This window comes from Aricia agestis, chromosome 4 (genome assembly GCF_905147365.1).
Source record: "Aricia agestis chromosome 4, ilAriAges1.1, whole genome shotgun sequence".
NCBI classification, from domain to species: domain Eukaryota; kingdom Metazoa; phylum Arthropoda; class Insecta; order Lepidoptera; family Lycaenidae; genus Aricia; species Aricia agestis.
Window position 1 is genome coordinate 21862159 of NC_056409.1, and position 21550 is coordinate 21883708.

General features: G+C 36.6%; 2 protein-coding genes across 3 annotated transcripts; one reads left to right on the top strand and one right to left on the bottom strand.

Annotated features, from left to right (window-relative positions):
- Positions 1-788: 788 nt before the first annotated feature.
- LOC121726449 (mitochondrial GTPase 1) lies at positions 789-7344 on the top strand. The gene is made up of 4 exons (XM_042113830.1): positions 789-1325; positions 1440-1648; positions 1821-2008; positions 6861-7344. The coding sequence occupies exons 1-4, from the start codon at positions 922-924 to the stop codon at positions 7056-7058; spliced, it is 999 nt and encodes a 332-aa protein (XP_041969764.1). The 5' UTR covers positions 789-921; the 3' UTR covers positions 7059-7344.
- A 9681-nt stretch (positions 7345-17025) lies between these two features.
- LOC121726639 (flavin reductase (NADPH)) lies at positions 17026-20256 on the bottom strand. Of its 2 annotated transcripts, none has more exons than XM_042114081.1 (4): positions 20115-20256; positions 19888-19962; positions 18162-18548; positions 17026-17291 (listed from the first exon to the last, which is right to left on the bottom strand). In XM_042114081.1, the coding sequence occupies exons 2-4, from the start codon at positions 19958-19960 to the stop codon at positions 17134-17136; spliced, it is 618 nt and encodes a 205-aa protein (XP_041970015.1). In that variant the 5' UTR covers positions 19961-19962; positions 20115-20256; the 3' UTR covers positions 17026-17133. The 2 variants fall into 2 exon arrangements, with proteins under 2 accessions (XP_041970015.1, XP_041970016.1); XM_042114082.1 differs by having other exon boundaries at positions 19888-19965.
- Positions 20257-21550: the final 1294 nt, after the last annotated feature.

Consider the following 21550-nt stretch of genomic DNA (forward strand, 5'->3'; position numbering starts at 1 on the left):
CCACCTTTTCTAAGGTTGAGGAGTTTTTTAGTTATATCTGGCTAGTAAATACAAGGGGACTTGGGAGTTGTCGGTATTAAAGTACCCAAGAGCCAGCCAGCCAGCCAGCCAATAATACCTACTGAATTAAAATATAAGAAAGGTTTTTTATTTTCATTTTACAGATCTACTATATAGTAATTCGTATTATCATGTAGGTTTTTAAACGCAAAATTTTTATTTCAGTGTTCTGTGAAAAATGAAACAAAGTGCTTTTGGGAGTTTTGCTGGGAATACGAAAGAGTGATGTTGTGTTTTTGTATTATTTTCCTAAAATTGTGTTATTTCGGTTTTTAATGTGTAATGTTGGTAGAGTATTAACCATTAAATATTCGATGTCGTGTACAAGTGTGGGCAAGTGATACAACTTCAAGAAACGTGCCATTTTGTGTTCCCTCCAAAACTCCATCGAAAGTTTTAGTAAAGGGTCTACCACTTTACTAAAACAACTGACTTGACTCGTTGACTTTACCGACTACTTTTTTAGACTTTTACTATACTTTCGACTGGACGATCATCTGAAAGAACAACTTTAAATTTTGTAAACTTTTCAAGAAATATATTTTTTCCCCGCCATATTTTACTTGACACTGGCCATGGTTAAAAAGCCGAGCGCCATATTATGAAAAAAAGGCGTGCTTTTGACATGTGTTTGACATTGACAGTGACGTTTGACAATTGGAAAATTCATTTTCTTTTTTTCTGAATTTCTTTCTTTTACACATAATAATTATTAGTTTAATTGATTATAATTAAGTAACTATTTAGTTCATTTATAAAGCAAATGTTGCTTAATGATAGAAAAATTTATGGTTTCTTCGTACTTTAACGAAACATAACAACATAACCTCTCTTACTAGTGCTTAATCAAAACAAACAGCAATGGCAACAAAGTTCGATGCTGCACTTTATAACTTTCGTAAGAAATGCCCATACGTTAGCAAGGACCTGCTACGATGGTTCCCGGGACACATGAACAAGGGCCTAAAACAAATGCAACGCAAACTAAAATCCGTCGACTGCGTGATAGAAGTGCACGATGCACGCATACCATTTTCTGGCCGGAACCCTATCTTTACCAGCACTCTCACAGGTGCTAAACCTCACATACTAGTGTTTAATAAGAAAGACTTGAGTAATCGCTCGTATATACCGAGGATAAAGGACCAGCTGAAAGCAGAGGAGGGCATAGAGAATGTTGTGTTCACTAACTGCAAAGACGAACACTGTCGCGGTCTCAAGACCGTGCGCCCCTTACTTGTGGATACAATAAAAAACTCTAACAGGTGACCATTGTCTCTTGTGAATTGATTTTTATGATGACCTCTGACCTTGCCAAGGACAATAAATAGGTACTGTGCGACGCTGTTTTAGCTGAACTGACATATCTTGCCTTTTAGATACAATCGGAGTGAAGAAATAGATTACAATGTAATGATAATTGGAGTGCCAAATGTGGGGAAATCATCACTCATCAACATGCTCCGCAGCAACAACATGCGCCTACGACATGCGTTGCCCGTTGGTGCTGTGGCCGGAGTCACTCGAAGTCTCATGACCAAGATTACAATAAACAATAATCCTAAGATATTTATGTTTGATACTCCAGGTTCGATTTTATAGATAGCTACTTTGTAAAAGGGTAAAACTTGTCCTTAAAAAAATTAAATGAAATTGGTAAATTTAAACTAGAAATTTTTGTAGTATCTAATATGTCCAGTTTTAACTGTACCTTAAGTAAGTTTTATTTCCACCTTTTTTATTTTAAACCATTATCACAGGTATTCTGGAGCCGACAGTGAAAGATATTGAGATGGGTTTGAAGCTGGCCCTGTGTGCCTCGCTCCAGGACCACTTGGTGGGAGAGGAGATCATTGCCGACTACCTCCTGTACTGGCTGAACAGCCACAACAACTTCAAGTATGTGGAGTACATGGGACTTGAGGAGCCTTGCGATGATATCAATAGGGTAAGTGAACTGAAAGGACTGCTATATATATATAGAGATAAACATAAACTAACCAAAGTTTAAGAAAAAAATTTGTGTATTTTTTAATTAATGGCTTTTTGTGAAAAATCTAGCACATTAAACTTGTTCTTTTTTGTTTTAAAAAGATAGAAGAGGTTTTCATCTATACTAATATTATAAAGCGGAAGAGTTTGTTAGTTTGTTTGTTTGTTTGTTTGTTTGTTTGAACGCGCTAATCTCAGGAACTACTGGTCCGATTTGAAAAATGCTTTCAGTGTGAGATAGTCCATTTATCGAGGAAGGCTATATTTTATCACGATAAGACTAATAGGAGCGAAGAAATAGAGGAAAATGTAGAATAAACGGGGGAAATTATTTGAAAGGCCTTATTTGAACGCGCTAATCTCAGGAACTACTGGTCCGATTTGAAAAATTCTTTCAGTGTTAGATAGCCCAATTATCAACAAAGGCTATAAGCTTTATTTTATCACGCTAAAACAAATAGGAGCGAAGAAATAGAGGAAAATGTGGAAAAAACGGGAGAAATTATTTGAAAGGGCTTATTTGAACGCGCTAATCTCAGGAACTACTGGTCCGATTAAAAAAAAATTCAGTGTTAGATAGTCCAGTTATCGAAGAAGGCTATAGGCTATATTTTATTACGCTAAGACTAATAGAAGCGAAGAAATAGAGGGAAATGTGGAAAAAAACCGAGAAAATTATTTGAAAGGGCTTATCTCACGAACTACTAGAGCATTTTTACTGTTATTTTGATCAGATAAGAAGTAGACCACCAGAAGGATCATAGGCTTTTTTGTGGACTAACTTTTTTGTGAAATGTCTAATTTACGCGGGCGAAGCCGCGTGGAACGTCTAGTCTTACATAAATTCTTTATTTCAATGCTCTAAGATAGTTTAGAAGTTATAACGATTTTTCTATGAAGTATAGGTCAGATAAGTATGAAGTCAGAGGAAATTTTTGTTTTCAAAAGTTGGAGAAAAAAATTTTTCTCCAGCTTCATACTAATCTGACCTATACTTCATAGGAAAATCGTTATCACTTCTAAACTATCTAACTTAGAGCATTGAAGTAAAAAATTTGTTTAAGATGAAAACCTCCTCTATTTTTTTTAAATAAAAAAGAACCAGTTTAATGTGCTAGATTTTTCACAAAAAGCCATTAATTAAAAATGCACATTTTTTTTCTTAAACTTTGGTTTTTCTATATTTGATTCCACGAAATTTATAACATATTGCCTGTGTAAGCGTAGTTAATAAGTTTAGCTATCAAATGAGACCTTTTTTATCTTCATAGGATATTTACATGAGAAGTACTGGTCAGCTTAGTGTGAACGCCCGAGAAAAACTAAAATGGGTGCCATTTTACAACCGTGAGAGAGAGAAAACATTTGAGAGCCAATTTGTCGATAAAATATGCCATAGATCATGACATTAAAGAATCGGACACCGGTGTCAGGACACATTGTATAACTTGGAGAGTTTTTAAGACATCAGAGTCATTCTGTCACCGATGTTTCTATTTGTGAAAGTTCCTTTAATTACCAATAAGAACAAAAATAGGCAACTAGCCTATATATGTGACCGATTGCAACTAGACTATTCAGAGAAATACAAAATTTTTCCTCTACGAAAATTTCTCAAACAAAGTTGTTTATTTCCGTCTATTCTAAACATTAGAATTTCCAAATGCACGTTTTATATGTATTAAAAACTAGCTGTTGCCCGCGACTTCGTCCGCGTGGACTTTAGTTTATAGTGGTTCCCATACATCGATTAAGTCGTTTACGCGCAAATCAGAAAAGTATATTGTGTGGGAACCGCACATTTTTCCGGGACAAAAAACATTCCTTGTCCCAGATTCAAATTAGTATCTCCAATCTCCATGCCAAATTTCATCAAAATAAATTAAATAGTTTAGGCGAGAATCATTAAAGTTTATTGTGCGGGAACCGTATATTTTCCGGGATAAAAAGTATCCTTTGTCCTTTCCCGAGACTGATTTCATCAAAATAGATTGAATAGTTTAGGTGATAATCATAAAGTTTATTGTGCGGGAACCGTACATTTTCCGGGACAACATTAGTATTCCTTGTCCTTTCCCGATACTCAAAGTAAGTATATCCATACCAAATTCCATCAAAATAGATTGAATAGTTTACGCGCAAATCATAAAAGTATATTGTGCAGTAACCGTACATTTTTCGGGGACAAAATGTATCCTATGTTCTTTTTCGGGACTCGAAGTATCTTTATACCAAATTTCAGCAAAATGGGTCTGTTTACGCGTGATGTCGTGACCACGCGAAATATAACGTTCCGCGCAGCTACGCCCGCGTAAATTAGATATTTCACAGACAAATTAGTCCACAAAAAATAGCTATATGATCCTTCACGTGGTCTACTTCTTATCTGTGCCAAATAACAGAAAAATTGCTCCAGTAGTTCGTGAGATAAGCCCTTTCAAATAATTTCCCCCATTTTTTTCCACATTTTCCTCTACTTCTTCGCTCCTATTAGTCTTAGCGTAATAAAATATAGCCTATAGCCTTCCTCGATAAATGGGCTATCTAACACTGTAACAATTTTTCAAATCGAACCAGTAGTTCCTGAGATAAGCGCGTTCAAATAAGCCCTTTCAAATAATATCCCCCATTTTTCCACATTTTTCCTCTATTTCTTCGCTCCCATTAGTCTTAGCGTGATAAAATATAGCCTTTCTCGATAAATGGGCTATCTAATACTGAAAGAATTTTTCAAATCGGACCAGTAGTTCCTGAGATAAGCGCGTTCAAATAAGCCATTTCAAATAATTCTCCCATTCTTTCCACACTTTCGTCTATTTCTTCGCTCCTATTAGTTTTAGCGCGATAAGATATAGCCTATAGCTTTCCTCGATAAATAGGCTATCTAACACTGAAAGTATTTTTTTAAATCGGACCAGTAATTCCTGAGATTAGCGCGTTCAAATAAGCCCTTTCAAATAATTTCCCCCCGTTTTTTCCACACTTTCCTCTATTTCTTCGCTCCTATTAGTATTAGCGTGATAAAATATAGCCTATAGGCTATAGCCTTCCTCGATAAATGGGCTATCTACCACTGAAAGAATTTTTCAAATCGGACCAGTACTTCCTGAGATTAGTGCGTTCAAACAAACAAACAAACTCTTCCCAATTATAATATTATGAAGTATAGATATAGGTCAATTACCAAACTGAAGCCTAGTTTTATTGGCCATTCTCACTCAGTAGTCGGTGTCGGAATGCAAAAGGTGGAACTCAAAACCTGTTATGTAGATTAAGGGTTTAATTGGTAAACACATGAGTCTCATAAAATTCGGCCAAGTGCGAGTCGGCCTCGCGCGCGAAGTGTTCCGTACCATTATAGAGCAAAATGAGGCCAAAAATTGTGTTTTTAGTATGGGAGCCCCCCTTAATTTTTTATTTTATTTTAATATTATTATTAAATTTTAAAGTACACATATAACTTAGTAAGTACCTACCTGTTGCCATTATTGATACCTTATTTTCCTGTTCTGAGATTGATACAGAGCAAAAAAGCCAAAAAAGTCATGTTTGTTGTATGGGAGGCCCCCTTAAATATTAATTTTATTTTGTTTTTAGTATTTGTTGTTATAGCGGCAACAGATATACATAATCTGTAAAAAATTCAACTCTCTAGCTACGCTATATTAAAACAAGTTTTTAGGGTAACCCTAAAAACTTGTTTTAATGATCATTACCAAGTTAAAAATTAACTTTTAATTCTGACATGTTAATGTTTTTATAATTTTAGAGTGTATCATCGTATCTTGTATTAGGTTTGTACTAGAATCATAATTATTATGTATTGTGTACTATTGTAAATGATGTTTTACTTAAAGTAATTGAGATTAAAACCTCCATCGTGGACATTATAAAGGATCGATATAGGACATTTGATATTGTATGATAACTTTAAACTGCAATATTTATGTAACATTAAAACTGCCTAGTGCCTATATTATCTAGCTATTATTATAAATTGATTGACTTCAAGTAGTTTAGGCGATACAGTAGAAGAATTAAAAGTAAGAGGGGTATTGTTAGTTTATTAAAGGTAATTTGTACTTTTAAATAAAATGCAAAAGCATTATCTGTAGCAAATGTCGTCAGTGGTCACATCGTCAGTCGTCACACGCATATTTCGAAGTGTATTTCCATAAGCAATGTTAATTTAAAAAACAAACTGCGAGGGTCATCTACGTCGCACCTTTCGTCATTTATTTGCAATTAAAATACTTACCTACAAAAAATTTGAGAAAATAAAGAAGTACTATTTTAATATCATTAATTCATGATTGAGATCGCTTTGGGTTCAAATAACTATACTCTTTTTAAGACCTAAACGAGCTCGGCCCCTTAATTGTCCGCAGCGGCGGCATGGGTGATGTGGCAATGAAACCTATAGCCTAGGCCCTAGGTCATAAAGTGGCATTTTATCGGCCCAAAATAATCTCGTTCTCGGTGACGGTCGAGTGTCGACGGTCCGGCGACGGCGGCGGTGGACAAACAAAAATGTAAAATATAAAGTGCTATATTATCATTGGTAAAAAACTAATAAGTACTCAAACATTATATTATATTTTGGTCTCCAGACTTTTTGATCTTTATTGTCCACGTGAAGGCGTAATCTTTAAGAAAAATCTTCACTCGGTCTGGCCTCTGGGGTTCTGCTAAAGTTTCCATCCTCCTCTAGGCTCTTCGTATGTCTTTATCGCTCTTCTGCACACAGCAATTAGCAACTATCCACAACTGTATCAACTGTTTAGACATTAACATGATCTCTTCTCCAGGTGCTCATCGCGGGCGCCATCAAGCTGAACAGGATCCGGAAGACGCGCGACTTCGACGGCACGGTACGCGAGGTACCGGACATCCTGGAGGTGGCGCGGGCCATGGTGCGCGCTTTCCGCACCGGCGAGCTCGGCAGGACGCTGCTCGATATCGACCTGCTCAAGCGGACCAGGGAGAAGGAGACGGCGATAGCGTGATGTCCTTTACTTGTATGAGGGAAGAAGGAGAAAGCTATAGCGTGATGTCTCTTACTAGTAGAAGATTTTCCTTTGAGGCTGGGTGACGAGTGACGCCTGATTAAGCTTGACTTTTGGATTATACTTTCACTTCTGTTTTGCTGACCTGGTCAGTGTGGGAATCTTGTTTATACTTATTGTAAGAAGATTTTAGCCGTAAGAGTACCTTTTGCACCCTGCTATAGGAGGAGCTTAGAGCTCAAATTAACCTCGCAAGCAGGAAAAATAAATCACAGAACCTGACAAAGTAGAAAAAAGTGTTGTTTTTATGATACTTAAGATATTAGTCATAGTTTTTGTATCATAATTCGTAACTATTAAATGTTCGTAAGTAATCTAGCATAGTAACTTGTAAATAAATGTACATATAAGTACTTTTAAAACATAATTACACGTTTTATTTCCAGTTACAGTATCATTTACGACTTGTTTCATACCTACGTAGGTAAGATGTAAGTAGAGTTATATCAAGGGCGATTTTGCTAATAAGGAATTATTTAGTCCTATTTTGCCTGTAAGGAAAATCCTTTAAATAAAATAAAGAGCAAACCGGTAATAAAATACTACTTAAGATAATAATATACAAATTCTTAATTAAATGCGGAAATAATTATACTTAATATTCAGTTCAGTTGATAAGGAGCAACTTGGACAGTAAAATGTTCTAACATATTTTTAATTTTACCTCTATGATCCTTGAAGACAGAGCCTAATAACTACGCACCATGTGTAAGATCACGTCATGCAATTAAAATAATACCATACTTTATTGCAATAAATATTAACATACTTACCTACCTACTATATTAACAAAGTATATTTTAAGGTCGCTTTCCGCGGTCTGTGCCTACTGCCTAGGTACGCTTGGTTAGATCCTTTCAGTAATTATTATATACCTAGTTACAGTTTCTCATTTTGCAAAATCTCTGGTGAACTTTGAAACGAATGTGTCAACACGACCGTAAACATCGGCGTCACAGACTATCGACTTTGAGGTTTCTAAGAATCTGCGAAAGACCTACTTTATTAAGTAATTGCGTGGTTTAACTCTGGTGATGCGAGTGTACAAGGACAGACTAATACAAAAAATCTGTTCTCCAGTATTCTCAAATAATTATGTAAATGATGTTTTTGGTGTCATAAAATTTGAACAATAAAAAAATGGTTGTGCAGTAAACCGGTAAGTTTCCACGGCGAACTAAATACCGATGTTGCGTCATAGCTTACATCTTGCCTATATGGATATGGAATGGTAAACGTAACCTTAATCTAATCTCAATCTAAATCAGGGATCAGATATCAACCTGGAAAAATCGTCACCTAAGAACCTACCGCTTAGTTAAAGCCGTCGTTACGTCATTCGGCTTAATCGTATATCATTATTTTTACCGAGTTACCTAATTGTGACATAACAGGTGCCGACTGCCGGTAACTCTGGTGTCTATTGGGGGTGTTAACCATCAGGCGATTCGTTAACTCGTTTGCGTCAAAAAAACACCAATTTCGTGTAAAAAATATTGACGTTCAATTTAAATCCATGACGACATACAGACACAGGATGTTTTGATATCGGAAATAGTAACTATATCGCAAAACTGTGGGAAAATTTTGAACGACGCTCGTTTAATTCTTTATACCCTTGTCTTGTGCAGTTCCTTATTGCTTTAAAAATAAATTTAGTCTTTAAAAATAAATAAAGAATATGTTGTATGAATGTTATTTTTTTGGGTTCCGTACCCAAATGGTAAAAACGGGACCCTATTACTGAGATTTCAATGTCTGTCCGTCTGTTTTCACGCTGTATCTCAAGAACCGCTTTACCTAGACTTCTGAAATTTTCACAGATTGTTTATTTCTGTTGCCGCTTTAACAACAAATACTAAAAACAAAATAAAGTTAATATTTAAGGGGGGCTCCCATACAACAAACGTGATGTTTTTGGCCTTTTTTGCTCGTAATCAAAAATGGCAACAGGTAGACACTTGCAATATTCACGAAATCCTTAAATATATTTGTGATTTAGTATTTAGTAATAAAATTAAAACAAATAAATTTTTTCCCATACAAAAATCACAATTTTTGCCTACTTTCGCTCTATAACGGCATAACGGAACCCTTCGTGCGCGAGTCTGACTCGAACTTGGCCGATTTTTTTTATGAAACATTTATGAACGTTAACATTTCGAGCGGTAGAATTTATTATTTAGGGGTATTACACGTATCTACTATCAGAGAAGTTGATTCCTAGGCAGATGGCGGACCTACGTCGTTTGGTTGGCTTTATGTCAATTCAATGTTAGCTGTGATCATAAAGTTAATATACCTAACGGAATATAGAAACAAAGGCCTGAGCAAGAGAGATGTCACTATCAGTAACACTGCGTGGTAAAAAGAGACGTGTGATACATGAAGTGTAAACGTACTATTACGTACACATATTTTTACACACTGATGAAACCAATTTCTGTTTCGTTTGACAGCTCGAGATTGTTGCTGTATATTAACTTTATGGCTGTGATCGGTTGGGTTTGAACTTTGACTTAACGCGACCAAATTACTTGGGTCCGCCATCTGCCTAGGAATTAAACTTCTCTGATAGTGCATGATTTCTTACTTGGCGAATACCATAAAAATCAAACAAACTCAAAAAAGCAAATAGCGAAAGCTATTAACTTGGCACATACTAGACTTGTGAATATTCCTAAGAAGGAAAGAGCGTATTAGCCAATAACGGCTTTAAGTGGCCGGGGCCCATAACCTGAGAGTGCGGGAACTTATTTACAATAATACATATAAAATATATATGTATTTGCATAGAAAATGTTAAATGGTATTTAGCATGATAATAAATGTGGACTCAAAGAACTACCTAATTATAAACGACTTGGCTCATATCTATAATAGCTGGTTATGTCTTCGCTTTCCATGGACATAACAGATGATTCCTAACAGTTCTCCAGCACTACTAGCAACATAGCGACGCTTTATCTTGTGGTGGTACCCACAATTCGCCTAACATTCCTGCATCGCGCTATCGAAGTTTCGTGGAACGGCAAGATATATACAACGTCTGAAATGACGTCAGTGGGCTTCGGCCTGACCGAGCATGCTATCTCTCTCGGTCGGAAGAACTTCCTTTTCGGCCGCCACGAACAACGTCAAAATCTAAAAGCCTAAATAATTCAGATTTAAGTTTTACATGTTGTTATTCTTCGATCTATACGAATAAGAATGCTTCTGACTGTATCGACTCTACCTACTAAGAAATACTAATATATTATAAGTATAAAATTACAATTCTTAAAAAACCTTTAGGAATTATGAGTCACCTTTGGATAAAGTTCATTGCCTATTAAAAGGCATCTTTGTGAAGCTTACAATTATTATTTAGAGTCATAATAATTAATAATAATATAATAAGTACCTTCCTTATATCTATGTCGCAGCCGACTGGTTTAAATAGCCGTTCAATCAAACAGCTAGCTCTTTGACTGAACAACGCCATTCAATCACACGGCTATACGTCGTTTAGCCGACTTGTTGACTACAACGTTCAACACTACAGCTAGACGACGCTTAGCCAACTGGTTTAATGGCAAATTAACTAGGGCGACCATTAGCTTTTAATATGTAACTTGAGAGAATAGGAAAACTTTTGTATTTTATTGCAAGATTATTCTTGGATTAAGTTTAAGGGGTGACCAAAAGTTTAATGCAATAAGTAATAATAAAAAATTCTGAGGCGTGTTTTGTGACGGTCGCCGGCTGCTGCCGCAGCACAGTCACAGTTCTAACCTAACTTACTTTTGGACTTTCTAGATTGTGTTTGTTTTTGTTTTATTTGTCGTCAAATAAAAGCCCCCCTTTTATTTGACGACGGTCGCCGGCTGCTGCCGCAGCACGCTCGCTGCGCTCGCTCGGCTCCCTCTGTGTTGTGGTCTAAGTTCTAACCTAACCTAACCAACTTTTGGACTTTCTGGATTGTGTTTGTTTTGACCCCCGGGCTGTGCCCCCCGAACCCCCCTTTCGGGGAGGCTGCGTCCATCCTTTTCTTGTGAAAAGGATGGACGCAGCCTCGGGATTGTTCCCGAAATTTCTCCTCGAATATTTGTTGAAATTTTGATTCACTCGTATGTGCCTCCACAATTTTTGTCACTTTAATAACACTTGTAACTTTTACTAACTACTTTCTTTCCGAAAAACAACCACAAACACCAACAAACACCTGCTAGTTGACGCCATATTGTAAATAAAACGCACCTAGCGCCGCAGCGGTGCGCGCTGAACTACTTCAATTAGACTGCGGCTTTTGAATCAGCTTTAGTGTTGAACGTTTTGAGCGGCTAAAATATTCAATATAAAAACGATAGACGTGTGATTGAATCAGTCAAAGGGCTAGCTGTTTGATTGAACGGCTATTTAAACCAGTCGGCTGCGACATCTACACTGTAGTCTGTAGTGGACGCTTGTGGTCAGTGGATCAGCGCTAACCTCATACTTTATTAGTTAGCTCGAATGGGTCGGCTCGTCCGGATAAATACCACGTTCTCACAGAAAACCGGCGTGAAACCTTTTCGTTCACCGTAGTTTAAACCAGTTCGCCAAGTGAGTGAGTTTACCGGAGGCCCAATCCCCTAACCCCTACCCTATTCCTTTCCCTACCCTCAACTATTCCCTTCCCTTCCCTTCCCTCCCCTATTACCCTATTCCCTCTTAAAAGGCCCGCAACGCACTTGCAGCTCTTCTGATGCTGCGAGTGTCCATGGGCGACGGAAGTTGCTTTCCATCAGGTGACCCGTTTGCTCGTTTGCCCCCTTATTTCATTAAAAAAAAAGTTACATCCACACTGTGGTGTAGACTGCAGTAGTGTGAACTGTGAACTTGTGTGTATCCATACTAATATTATAAATGCGAAAGTATCTTTGTCTGTCTGTCTGTCTGTCTTGCTTTCACGCCAAAACTACTGAACCGATTGCAATGAAATTTTGTACACAGTTATTCTAGAGTCTGAGAAAGGACATAGGCTACATTTTGATGTGGGAAAATATCTTATTTTCATGAAAATATCGATGAAAATTAATTCGCATTGCGCCTGGCCAGCGCTCATCCCGGGGGTCCTGGGTTCGAGTCCCGCAGGCGGAACAAAAAGTGTTCAATGTTCCTGGGTCTTGGATGTGTATTAAAATAAAATTTCAAAAATCTTAAACATATTTTATGTATAATATTATAAAAAATCCAGAAATATATCGATGGAATGAACATTTTAGTTCTAATACGATTCAACAGATGGCGTTTTATTTTTTACTTTATTGTAACATAGAACTAATCATACTTATTAGTTAGTATGTTTTTGTTTATAGTTTTTAATACTTTAGAATATTATGTTTAATAATATTATCACTTGGTATAATAATAATCAATCTATCTTATCTTATGTAGAACTCCTACTGCATTTCTAATCCATACTATCCATACTAATATTATAAATGCGAAAGTATCTCTGTCTGTCTGTCTGTCTTGCTTTCACGCCAAAACTACTGAACCGATTGCAATGGAATTTTGTACACAGATAGTCTAAAGCCTGAGAAAGGACATAGGCTACTTTTTAACTGGAAAAGGGGGTTGTAAGGGGGTGAAAATGCGTAAATTTGGTCAAATTAAGTTAGTTCCAAAAACTCAAAATAGATGGCGCCAAGAGTCCCCTAGATAGCGGTATTGCTTGCTCATGCATATTTCTATAAGAGGTGGTACCATGTTAAGCCAGGTTTTTCGATTCTTTCGATTGTTATACACGTTCTATACTTAATATTATAAATGCGAAAGTATCTCTGTCTGTCTGTCTGTCTCGCTTTCACGCCAAAACTACTGAACCGATTGTAATGAAATTTTGTACACAGATAGTCTAAAGCCTAAGAAAGGACATAGGCTACTTTTTAACTGGAAAAGGGTAAGGGGGTGAAAATGCGTAAATTTGGTCAAATTAAGTTAGTTCCAAAAACTCAAAATAGATGGCACCAAGAGTCCCCTAGATCGCGCTATTGCTTGCTCATGCGTATTTCTATAAGAGGTGAAACCATGCAAAGCTAGGTTTTTCGATTCTTTCGATTGTTATACACGTTATTAACTATGAACTCACCTACCAACTTAGATTAGATATCAAATTCAAAGACAACAGCGCCAAAACTACTGAACCGATTGTAATGAAATTTTGTACACAGATAGTCTAAAGCCTGAGAAAGGACATAGGCTACTTCTTACTGGAAAAAGGGGTTGTAAGGGGGTGTTTATGCGTAAATTTGTTCAAATTAAGTTAGTTCCAAAAACTGGAACAGATGGCGCCAAGAGTCGCCTAGATCGCGCTATCGCTTGCTCATATGTATTTTTATAAGAGGTGGTACCATGTTGAGTTAATATTCCGATTCTTTCGATTGTTATACATGTTATTAAATAACTCACGTACCAACATAGAAATCAGAAACAACAGTCTACCAATAATAAGTACTAAATAGTTTATGGCCTATGGGTATTGGCTATTGGGCAAAGCTAAAGTTGTGTAATGCATTATGCAGCTAAGTTGTGTACCGCTAAATAAGCTTTAAAAGGTATAAAAAAGTTTAGGTACCAGGGTTTTAAAAAGCTTTTGACACCAATTTTATTGACACCGCGCGCTATAAACTGAAGTCCACGCGGACGAAGTCGCGGGCAACAACTAGTACAAAATAATATTATATTAAATCGCGCCTGCGGCCTGCTGGAATGACAATGAAAATTTGCGCTGATACGAGTATTATGTTCTATCAATTGAATAGATTCTAGTGCGGGCATCGAACCCACTCTCGGCTCTCGCAACGTCCGCGCAGACCCCCTCGTCAATTATCAAACTATGCGTTCCCGCGAATTGGTGCGCGGAAAGGAAGATTGCGGAACTGTACAGTACAGTGTACATTGCCGTGACAAAAGCAAGCTAGCAAGCTTTCACCTTTGCCCTTCCCATGTGTACCTAGTACACATGGGAAGGGCAAAGGTTCCCATGTCTACCTACAACATTAGCATAGTACTATGCCTGCCTACAATAAAGCTGGTTTCACACTACGCTTTAATATAGCATATAGCTCATAGCATAAGAATATCGCACACCATACATAGCGTATAGCAAGCCAATAATATAATACCTACAGCACAGTGTGTGTGAGTTATATTATTTCGAGTTTTGTGATTATATTAATGATTATTTGTACGTATGTTTAAGTTAAATGTAGTTTGTCATCTAGTTGTAAAGTTTAGTAATAATGTTAAATGTAAGTTGTCCTCTAATAATTGTAACGCTTGACTATCCCAATAATGTATTTAATTTAATTTGATTTGACTTAATTTAATATTGATTTAATTTTATTTAATTTGATTTGATTTTGTTTAAGCTGTATATACCTGTAATAGACTATTGCGTTAGATCTATGTGTTGTTGGTATATCTTTAATAAATAAATAAATAAACGTGTCCTAATATACAGTGTGTAACAAAAATAAGTGATAATACTTTAGGGTGTGTACGTGTTCCTTGTAGAGATTTCACTGTGAAAGTAGCAGCTTTGAAAGACGATTTTTTTTTCTTCACTTTTGTATGGGCAAGGGCCCGAGCGTCACGAGTTTCCCCATACAAAAGTGAAAAAAAATTTTGGTCTTTGAGCGCTGCTACTTTCACAGTGAACTCTCTACAAGGAACACGTACACACCCTAAAGTATTATCACTTATTTTTGTTACTCCCTGTATATGCGCAATATGGTGCGCGATACGGCGATATTCTTGTGCTATGAGCTTTATACTTTATTATAATAATATACGCTATAATATACTACGCTACGCTACTTGTATGGATATGGAGATCAGTGTTTAGAACAGATTTTTTATCTTTTTCACTGTTCGACAATATTGACATTTGACACCGTAGGTGTTCTATCCAAAAACTTATTTTGCTTGAAAAAACTACAGAATTGACACTGAAACTTGAAAGAAGCCACTTTGTAAATTAGTTAAATTAGAAAATTATCAAAATACCAAAAAAATGTAAAAGTTGTAAAATCCGCACAATACACCATTAGAAATGGATCCTGTAGAACTAATGGTGGCGTTCGTCTTGTCCTTACGAGATCTCAGGTGGATGTTGGAGGCCGTTGCAGAATGCTATCCCATAGTCATGATGTCCAAAATACATACAGCTTAGAAAAAGAGGACTTTCTGGGCTGAGCCATACATTTGGAGACAATTGGAGTGGATTCTATGGAGCACAATAACTGAGCTAATAAGCAAGCCAGTTTTTTTATTTGTATAGTGTTTAATTTATATCGATTTTCAAATCTTTCCTCAGAAAAATTAACAGGCGAAATAAAACACATATTAAACAAAGTTGTTATTATTTAAAATATTTTAATCGTCTATGTACAAAATAGAAATACGAAGGCATACATTATTGAGGTACCTTAACCAACTAATGCACTTGTAAATGCGGACAGCCGGACAACTTTACGTAACCTTAATGGCTATTGCATAAAGAATAAACTATTCCAACTGGTAAATAAACTCAAGAATACTAGAATATATTGCAAAAATACTTCATGTAACATTGTATATAAATTATTGAGAAAATCTTAAAACATTTTGATAAAGATCGTGTAGTATGCTCATTAGGCGAGCCATGTAACTCTGAGTGAAATATTGCCATAGCCCATAGTGATTAGCAGTGGCAGTGGTTGCTGACGACAAATTTCACGGCCGTTAATAGGCTACTTGACCTAATATTTTTCTTCGTGCTAATCCCTTCTTAATCATTCATTTTCAAAAAAAAAACTAATATTTTAATATTTTACACAGAAGAAAGCCATTAAAATGTTGATTGAAAAATATGCCTTATATATGGCGCCGAAAATACTGTCCGCCATAGTGTGACGTCATACGTTTTGTATTTTAAACTCTTTTTATTGAACATTTTTTTATGTGCTAAATGTACGAGTCTTATAAATGCCCAAAAATTATAAAATAATCAAATAAGAAATTAGAAATCATTTGTAATGTTGAAAACTTTTGGATAAAAGTTTTGGCCATTTCATTTCCCGTCTACAATAAATGGAGATAATATATAAAACTGATGTTTTATTTGAATTATTCAAGAAAATATATTTTAGAAATCTTTCTAGGCTTATTCTTATTATTTATGTACAAATAAACTTACATATAACGAGCGCGATAAATAAAAGATATTAAATTAGGAGTATGATGATTGATGACGTCACATCCAAATCGGAAGTACCGTAAAAGCGTTTTCGTCAGTACAAATCCTATTTTCATAAAATCATATTTTCAAATCGACTTTATTTATCAATCATAAGCTTTTATTTGATGATAAGGGTGAAATACGGTTTCCTAGACCAAGTTCTACTAGAAATATGCATTTGTTCAATGAAATTGAATATAGGTCAAGTAGCCTATTATTTCGCACCCTTGAAAAGAGAAGTTTGGCAAGCATCGGCTCTGTAACACCATTATTAGAATGTGGTCGCGGGCTACGTAGATTTTTGTACAAGTATGACCCATTGCTCCATCCCTTTCACTCTTACACGCGTCGCGACTCGCGACTCGCGCTGCTCATAGGCTATATGACTGAGTGAAAGAGACATAAAGCGATAGGCCAATGTACAAAATAAAAACGTTATAAGTATATGCATTATGCAACCTAGGTTAAGAAATTAAATATTATACTTTCAATGATCGTGTTTGCGGCCACTATACCTGATGCTGTGGCACGTTAGAACTTACAATGTTTGCGGCCGGTAAGAAGAGCAATGAAAAACTCAATTTTCGCAACGATATCGAAAGATAAATGAATCATACATTCGATAACGCTATAAATATTTAGCTGTCTTTGTTTCTTGCGTTTCTGTAGACATAGTAATGCTATCGAAAATTTTGAAAGCTTCAGTAAAGACGTTTGATGCTTACGATTCCTCTGTCTACAGGCTCATGCTCACTACTCAACTGAACTCTACTGCTGCGGCACATTACAGAGGCCTATCACTTTCTTGTAGTATTTGGGCTCGGAGAGCGCGTCCACCAGGAACTTGCCCAGGTCGTGCTTGGAGATGGAGCGGCCCGGGGACTTCTCGGGGTTCACCTCCACGATAATGTCCCGGCTGGGGTCATCTGTTGGAACAATTTATACCATAATATATAAACTTGAAGGAGAGCGGAGAGGCTCACTTGCGCAACTCTAGGGTTACTGTTTAACCCTGGTTTAAATATTAATATATGCCCAAATTGGCGCAAGTAGGGCCAGGCCACAACACTGCGTTGCGGCGTCGTGTCGCAAACACAACATCGCACAGAAATGCGATGCGTCGTTACAACGCAAAAATTTCATCAGATGCGTTCTGCGACGTCGTAGATTTTTCGATGCAGCGCCGCAACGCATTGAATGTGGCCTGGCCCTTAGGGTAGAGTTGCAAATGTTGGTTTTAATGAGAAACACGAACATAGCATTCGATGTCGATTTCGAAGTTAGTACGACAATAATTAAGCCTCACGAGCAAGTTCCGTAGAACGTTTTCTGGGGTTCGTTTAGATCATACATCGAGATAACATGGAACCACAAGTCAAAGTTATCTATAGCAATTCGCACCTATGAAGATATCATGTGATATCATCGTCCAGTGTAAGTTGTAACTGTTATGAGTGTTATGATATGACACACGACTCACGAGTCACGATGAATTTGTTATTTTGTTTTCGGATGTATCATGTAAGGTAAGGATATCATTTAGATAATAATCATAATATAACGAGTTTGTATTTTTAACACTTTTTACCTCATAAGGTAGGTACGCCGAAAACTCAGGCCGTATAGGAATAATCATGCGTTTTATACATTTTCGAAGATAATAGCCAACTTTACAATGCAAGACATTTTATTGTGAAGTGCGCGCGTATGAATGAGCATGAATGAGTAGCTCGTAACATCTCGTTTATGACAAACAAACAAAATATTACCAGCCCGCTAAAATCTTTGTGACTCACCAGAAATGTGCGGCGGGTACACGAGCACATAGTTGAAGCCGGTCTCCTTGATGGCTTCGGCCATCCTCTGGTGGTCTTTCGTGATCGGTATGAACCTGGGAGGCACCTTATCTGGCTCATAGAAGAGGAAGGCCGACGTGCAGGCCGCGACGGTGTTGACGCGCTTCGACTTCATGGAGTCCAGGATGTTCCTTGTTCCCTCCGACAGATCTGAGGTCGGGTCCAGGTTGCCACTCGTGCCGAGCGCAATGACCACCCCGTCTGTGCCCTCCACGGCATAGTTCACCGAGTCCGGCTCTAGGACGTCGCCTTTGAACACTTCGACTTTGGACTTGATCTCGTCCGGCAGCTTCGAGGGGTCCCGGACGAAGGCGCGCACTTCGAGGCCTAGTTACGACAAAACGATTACAATGAGGGTTTTTGATATGTATTTCATTTGCCACCAGGTACCGCTACATAACAATATAAAATTAAAAATTTGACACAAAAGACCCTACGGCTACATAGCTCAATCTGGTAGCAAATGAATTACCAAAAACTCTCATTAAATTCTACTACCAGTTTCAAAAATTTTGTGTGATGATGTACTACGAAAATGATTTCCGAGCACATTAGCCTAGCTCTGCAAATACTTATAGTTTTTTAAACTCTCCTATTTAAATAAAACAGTGATGTCCACTAATTTCATGATGAGAAAATGAAATTAGTGGACACCACTGTTTTTCTAGGTATACCTTTAGACAGTAAATTACAGTGGAGTCCGCATATTGCAAATCTGGCGGATAGGCTCAGTTCTGCAACATATGCTGTTAAAAAAATCAGAGAAGACGACAACACACCTTGGGAATAGGGTGGTTCTTACAGGCTACTTGAATACTCTTTATAATTCCTGTTGTAAATAGATTTAAGTCATAATATTGTTACAGTTCGACAAGGCATTAAATGAATGTGGCGAGAGGGGGAACTAGCGCTGTTTTCATACAAAAACGTCATTTTTGACAGTTCTTCCCATAACCATAAAATGAATTAAATATTTTTATAACTAGCCATAACCATAAAATGAATTAAATATTTAAAAAAAACTTAGTTCAGCTAATGTGGAACTGGTAAGTTAACCATGACATTAGGTTTTATAATTTGTTGTTTGTTTCATATTTCAATGTTACTTCAAAGTTGTTTTAGCTCATAACTAGTTTCATTTTCATAATAACACACTTTTTGCTTATGTTTCAAAGCCAGTACGGTAATAACGACAGTAACACTAATTGGTACAATCACAGCAGTTTATAATAATTGATGGTTTATGCTTTATTTGATAGGTACCAATAACTTTAATACCATGGAACAAAATAGTCTTTAAACTGAAAAAGACGGTAAAAAATAAAGCTTTGTTCTTTTCTTATAAATGCACATATTTATAGCCTAATTTATTATGAAAATTTACATAACTGCTAGTCATAGTCATAGCAATTACAATATTACTTTTTTAATATTTTGTTCTAACAAGTATACCAAGTCAGCTCTAATTGCAGCCGCTGTTATAACTATATATTTTTTAATTTGATTTTTATTCACGACTTCGTGTGCTCGATGGAAAACCCACAGAAACCAGACATTTTCCCACGGTAAAAGTGCCAACTTCCAAAGCCAACCAATGCAGACAAAGTAACCTTTACTCTTTATTATTAAGTAGGTACCGTATAGGAAGTATAGGAGTAAAAATTACCTTTAGCGAGTGCAGCTTGCACTGCACATAGACCGGTGACGCCGGTGGCACCGAATATCACGATTTTATTCATAGCTGCTGGAAAGACGACACTGTTATTACAAGCACTTACTACCAATTGAAAGAGTTAACTCTACAAACACTAGCTTTCGATTTATCACGATTGATTAGATTAAATCTTAAATAATACTCATTTATCAACGTTATTGTATGTGTTGTTAGCTCACCGAAAATCTTAGAAGGGTTGAACTATGGAATTATTTTAGGTGAGTTTTTTTCTATAAAGTTTGTTATAAATATTAAAATTCAATTTGCCGCTACATTTATACAATTCGAAGCGTCTAGCGTTGAAACTTGAAATTGAATAATTACAAAAAATAAATATTTTAATTTGCAGACACACAATGTCCAGTGTTGCCAGATGGTCTCGGCGCCGTACCCCTGAACAAATTTGATTTCCCACTAGAAATCCCCTAGATTACATTTTCTTTTAATATTCAATAAAAATATATTGCTAAACTTTATTACAGCTCGACAAGGCTTTATATGAACGTGGTGAAAAAAGGAACTAACGCTTCTATCATACAAAAGCGTCATTTTTGACAGTTCTTGCTTTACCAGCAGCTCCGCTCATTGACATCATTGACATATTCATTTAAAGCCTTGTCGAACCATATTCATCTTTTCAACATCTCGAATCTCGACCTCGATTAGTTGTTGTGGCGCTCAAGTAATTAAAAGATGGTAAAAAAATATTAGGAACGTGATATTTGGCGAAAAACTGTATTTGACGTGTTCCCCTAACTAACTAACTAAAAAATCCCCTAAATATTTTTTCCCCTATTTTGCCCCTAACTTGGTCGAAACCCCCCTAAATCTAGGGGGAAATCCCCTGATCTAGCAACACTGACAATGTCACACTTGACACTGACAGTGACAGCTGATAGACATTGACATTATATAGTTTTTATTTTCTACACGCACCTTGACGCACAGGAATTTTTATTGTTCTGTGCTCTAGGCAGTAGGCACTATTCAATGACCCCTATATCTATAATACACTAGACAGGCGATCGCTATCAATAAAATATTCCTATTTGAAAGTCGCCATATTGGCGCTGATTGCTATGTGAAAGCAGTAGTGAGTGTACTGGGAACTACTATTTTGCAAATGGCGGTTGTAATATAATAGCTGTCATTTTGTACGGCATAGCCTGTCCAGTGTATTATAGAGGTCAGTGGCACTATTCTAGTAGGTAGTAGAACAGGCACTAGGCTCTAGATGCCGAAAATGCGACAGCTGAGAGTTTTGCCGGGAATGTTTTGTATTATTTTCCTAAAATAGTGTTAACTGGGTTTTTAATGTGTAACTACCAATAGGTAGCATATTAACCATTACACATTCTTTATCATGCACAAGTGTAGGAAATTGATGCAATATCCAGAAACGTGCTATTTTGTGTTTCCTCCAAAATTCTATCGAAAGTTTCAGTAAAGCGTTTACCTCTTTACTGAATCGACCGACTTGACTTCTTAACTGTATTGAATTTATACTTAGACATTGACTAGACTTTAGACCTGACCGACCTGACGATTTAGAAAAACAATGATGAAAATTGTATTATAGATGAAAGAATATTGTTTTCTCGCCATTATTATACTC

Coding starts and splice junctions, on each gene's coding strand:
- LOC121726639 (XM_042114081.1), bottom strand. CDS start 19,960: ATGAATAAAATCGTGATATTCGGTGCCACCGGCGTCACCGGTCTATGT. Junction 18,549..19,887: donor GCAAGCTGCACTCGCTAAAG/GTAATTTTTACT, acceptor TGTCGTAACTAG/GCCTCGAAGTGCGCGCCTTC. Junction 17,292..18,161: donor GTACCCGCCGCACATTTCTG/GTGAGTCACAAA, acceptor TTGTTCCAACAG/ATGACCCCAGCCGGGACATT.
- LOC121726449 (XM_042113830.1), top strand. CDS start 922: ATGGCAACAAAGTTCGATGCTGCACTTTATAACTTTCGTAAGAAATGC. Junction 1,326..1,439: donor ACAATAAAAAACTCTAACAG/GTGACCATTGTC, acceptor CTTGCCTTTTAG/ATACAATCGGAGTGAAGAAA. Junction 1,649..1,820: donor ATTTATGTTTGATACTCCAG/GTTCGATTTTAT, acceptor CCATTATCACAG/GTATTCTGGAGCCGACAGTG.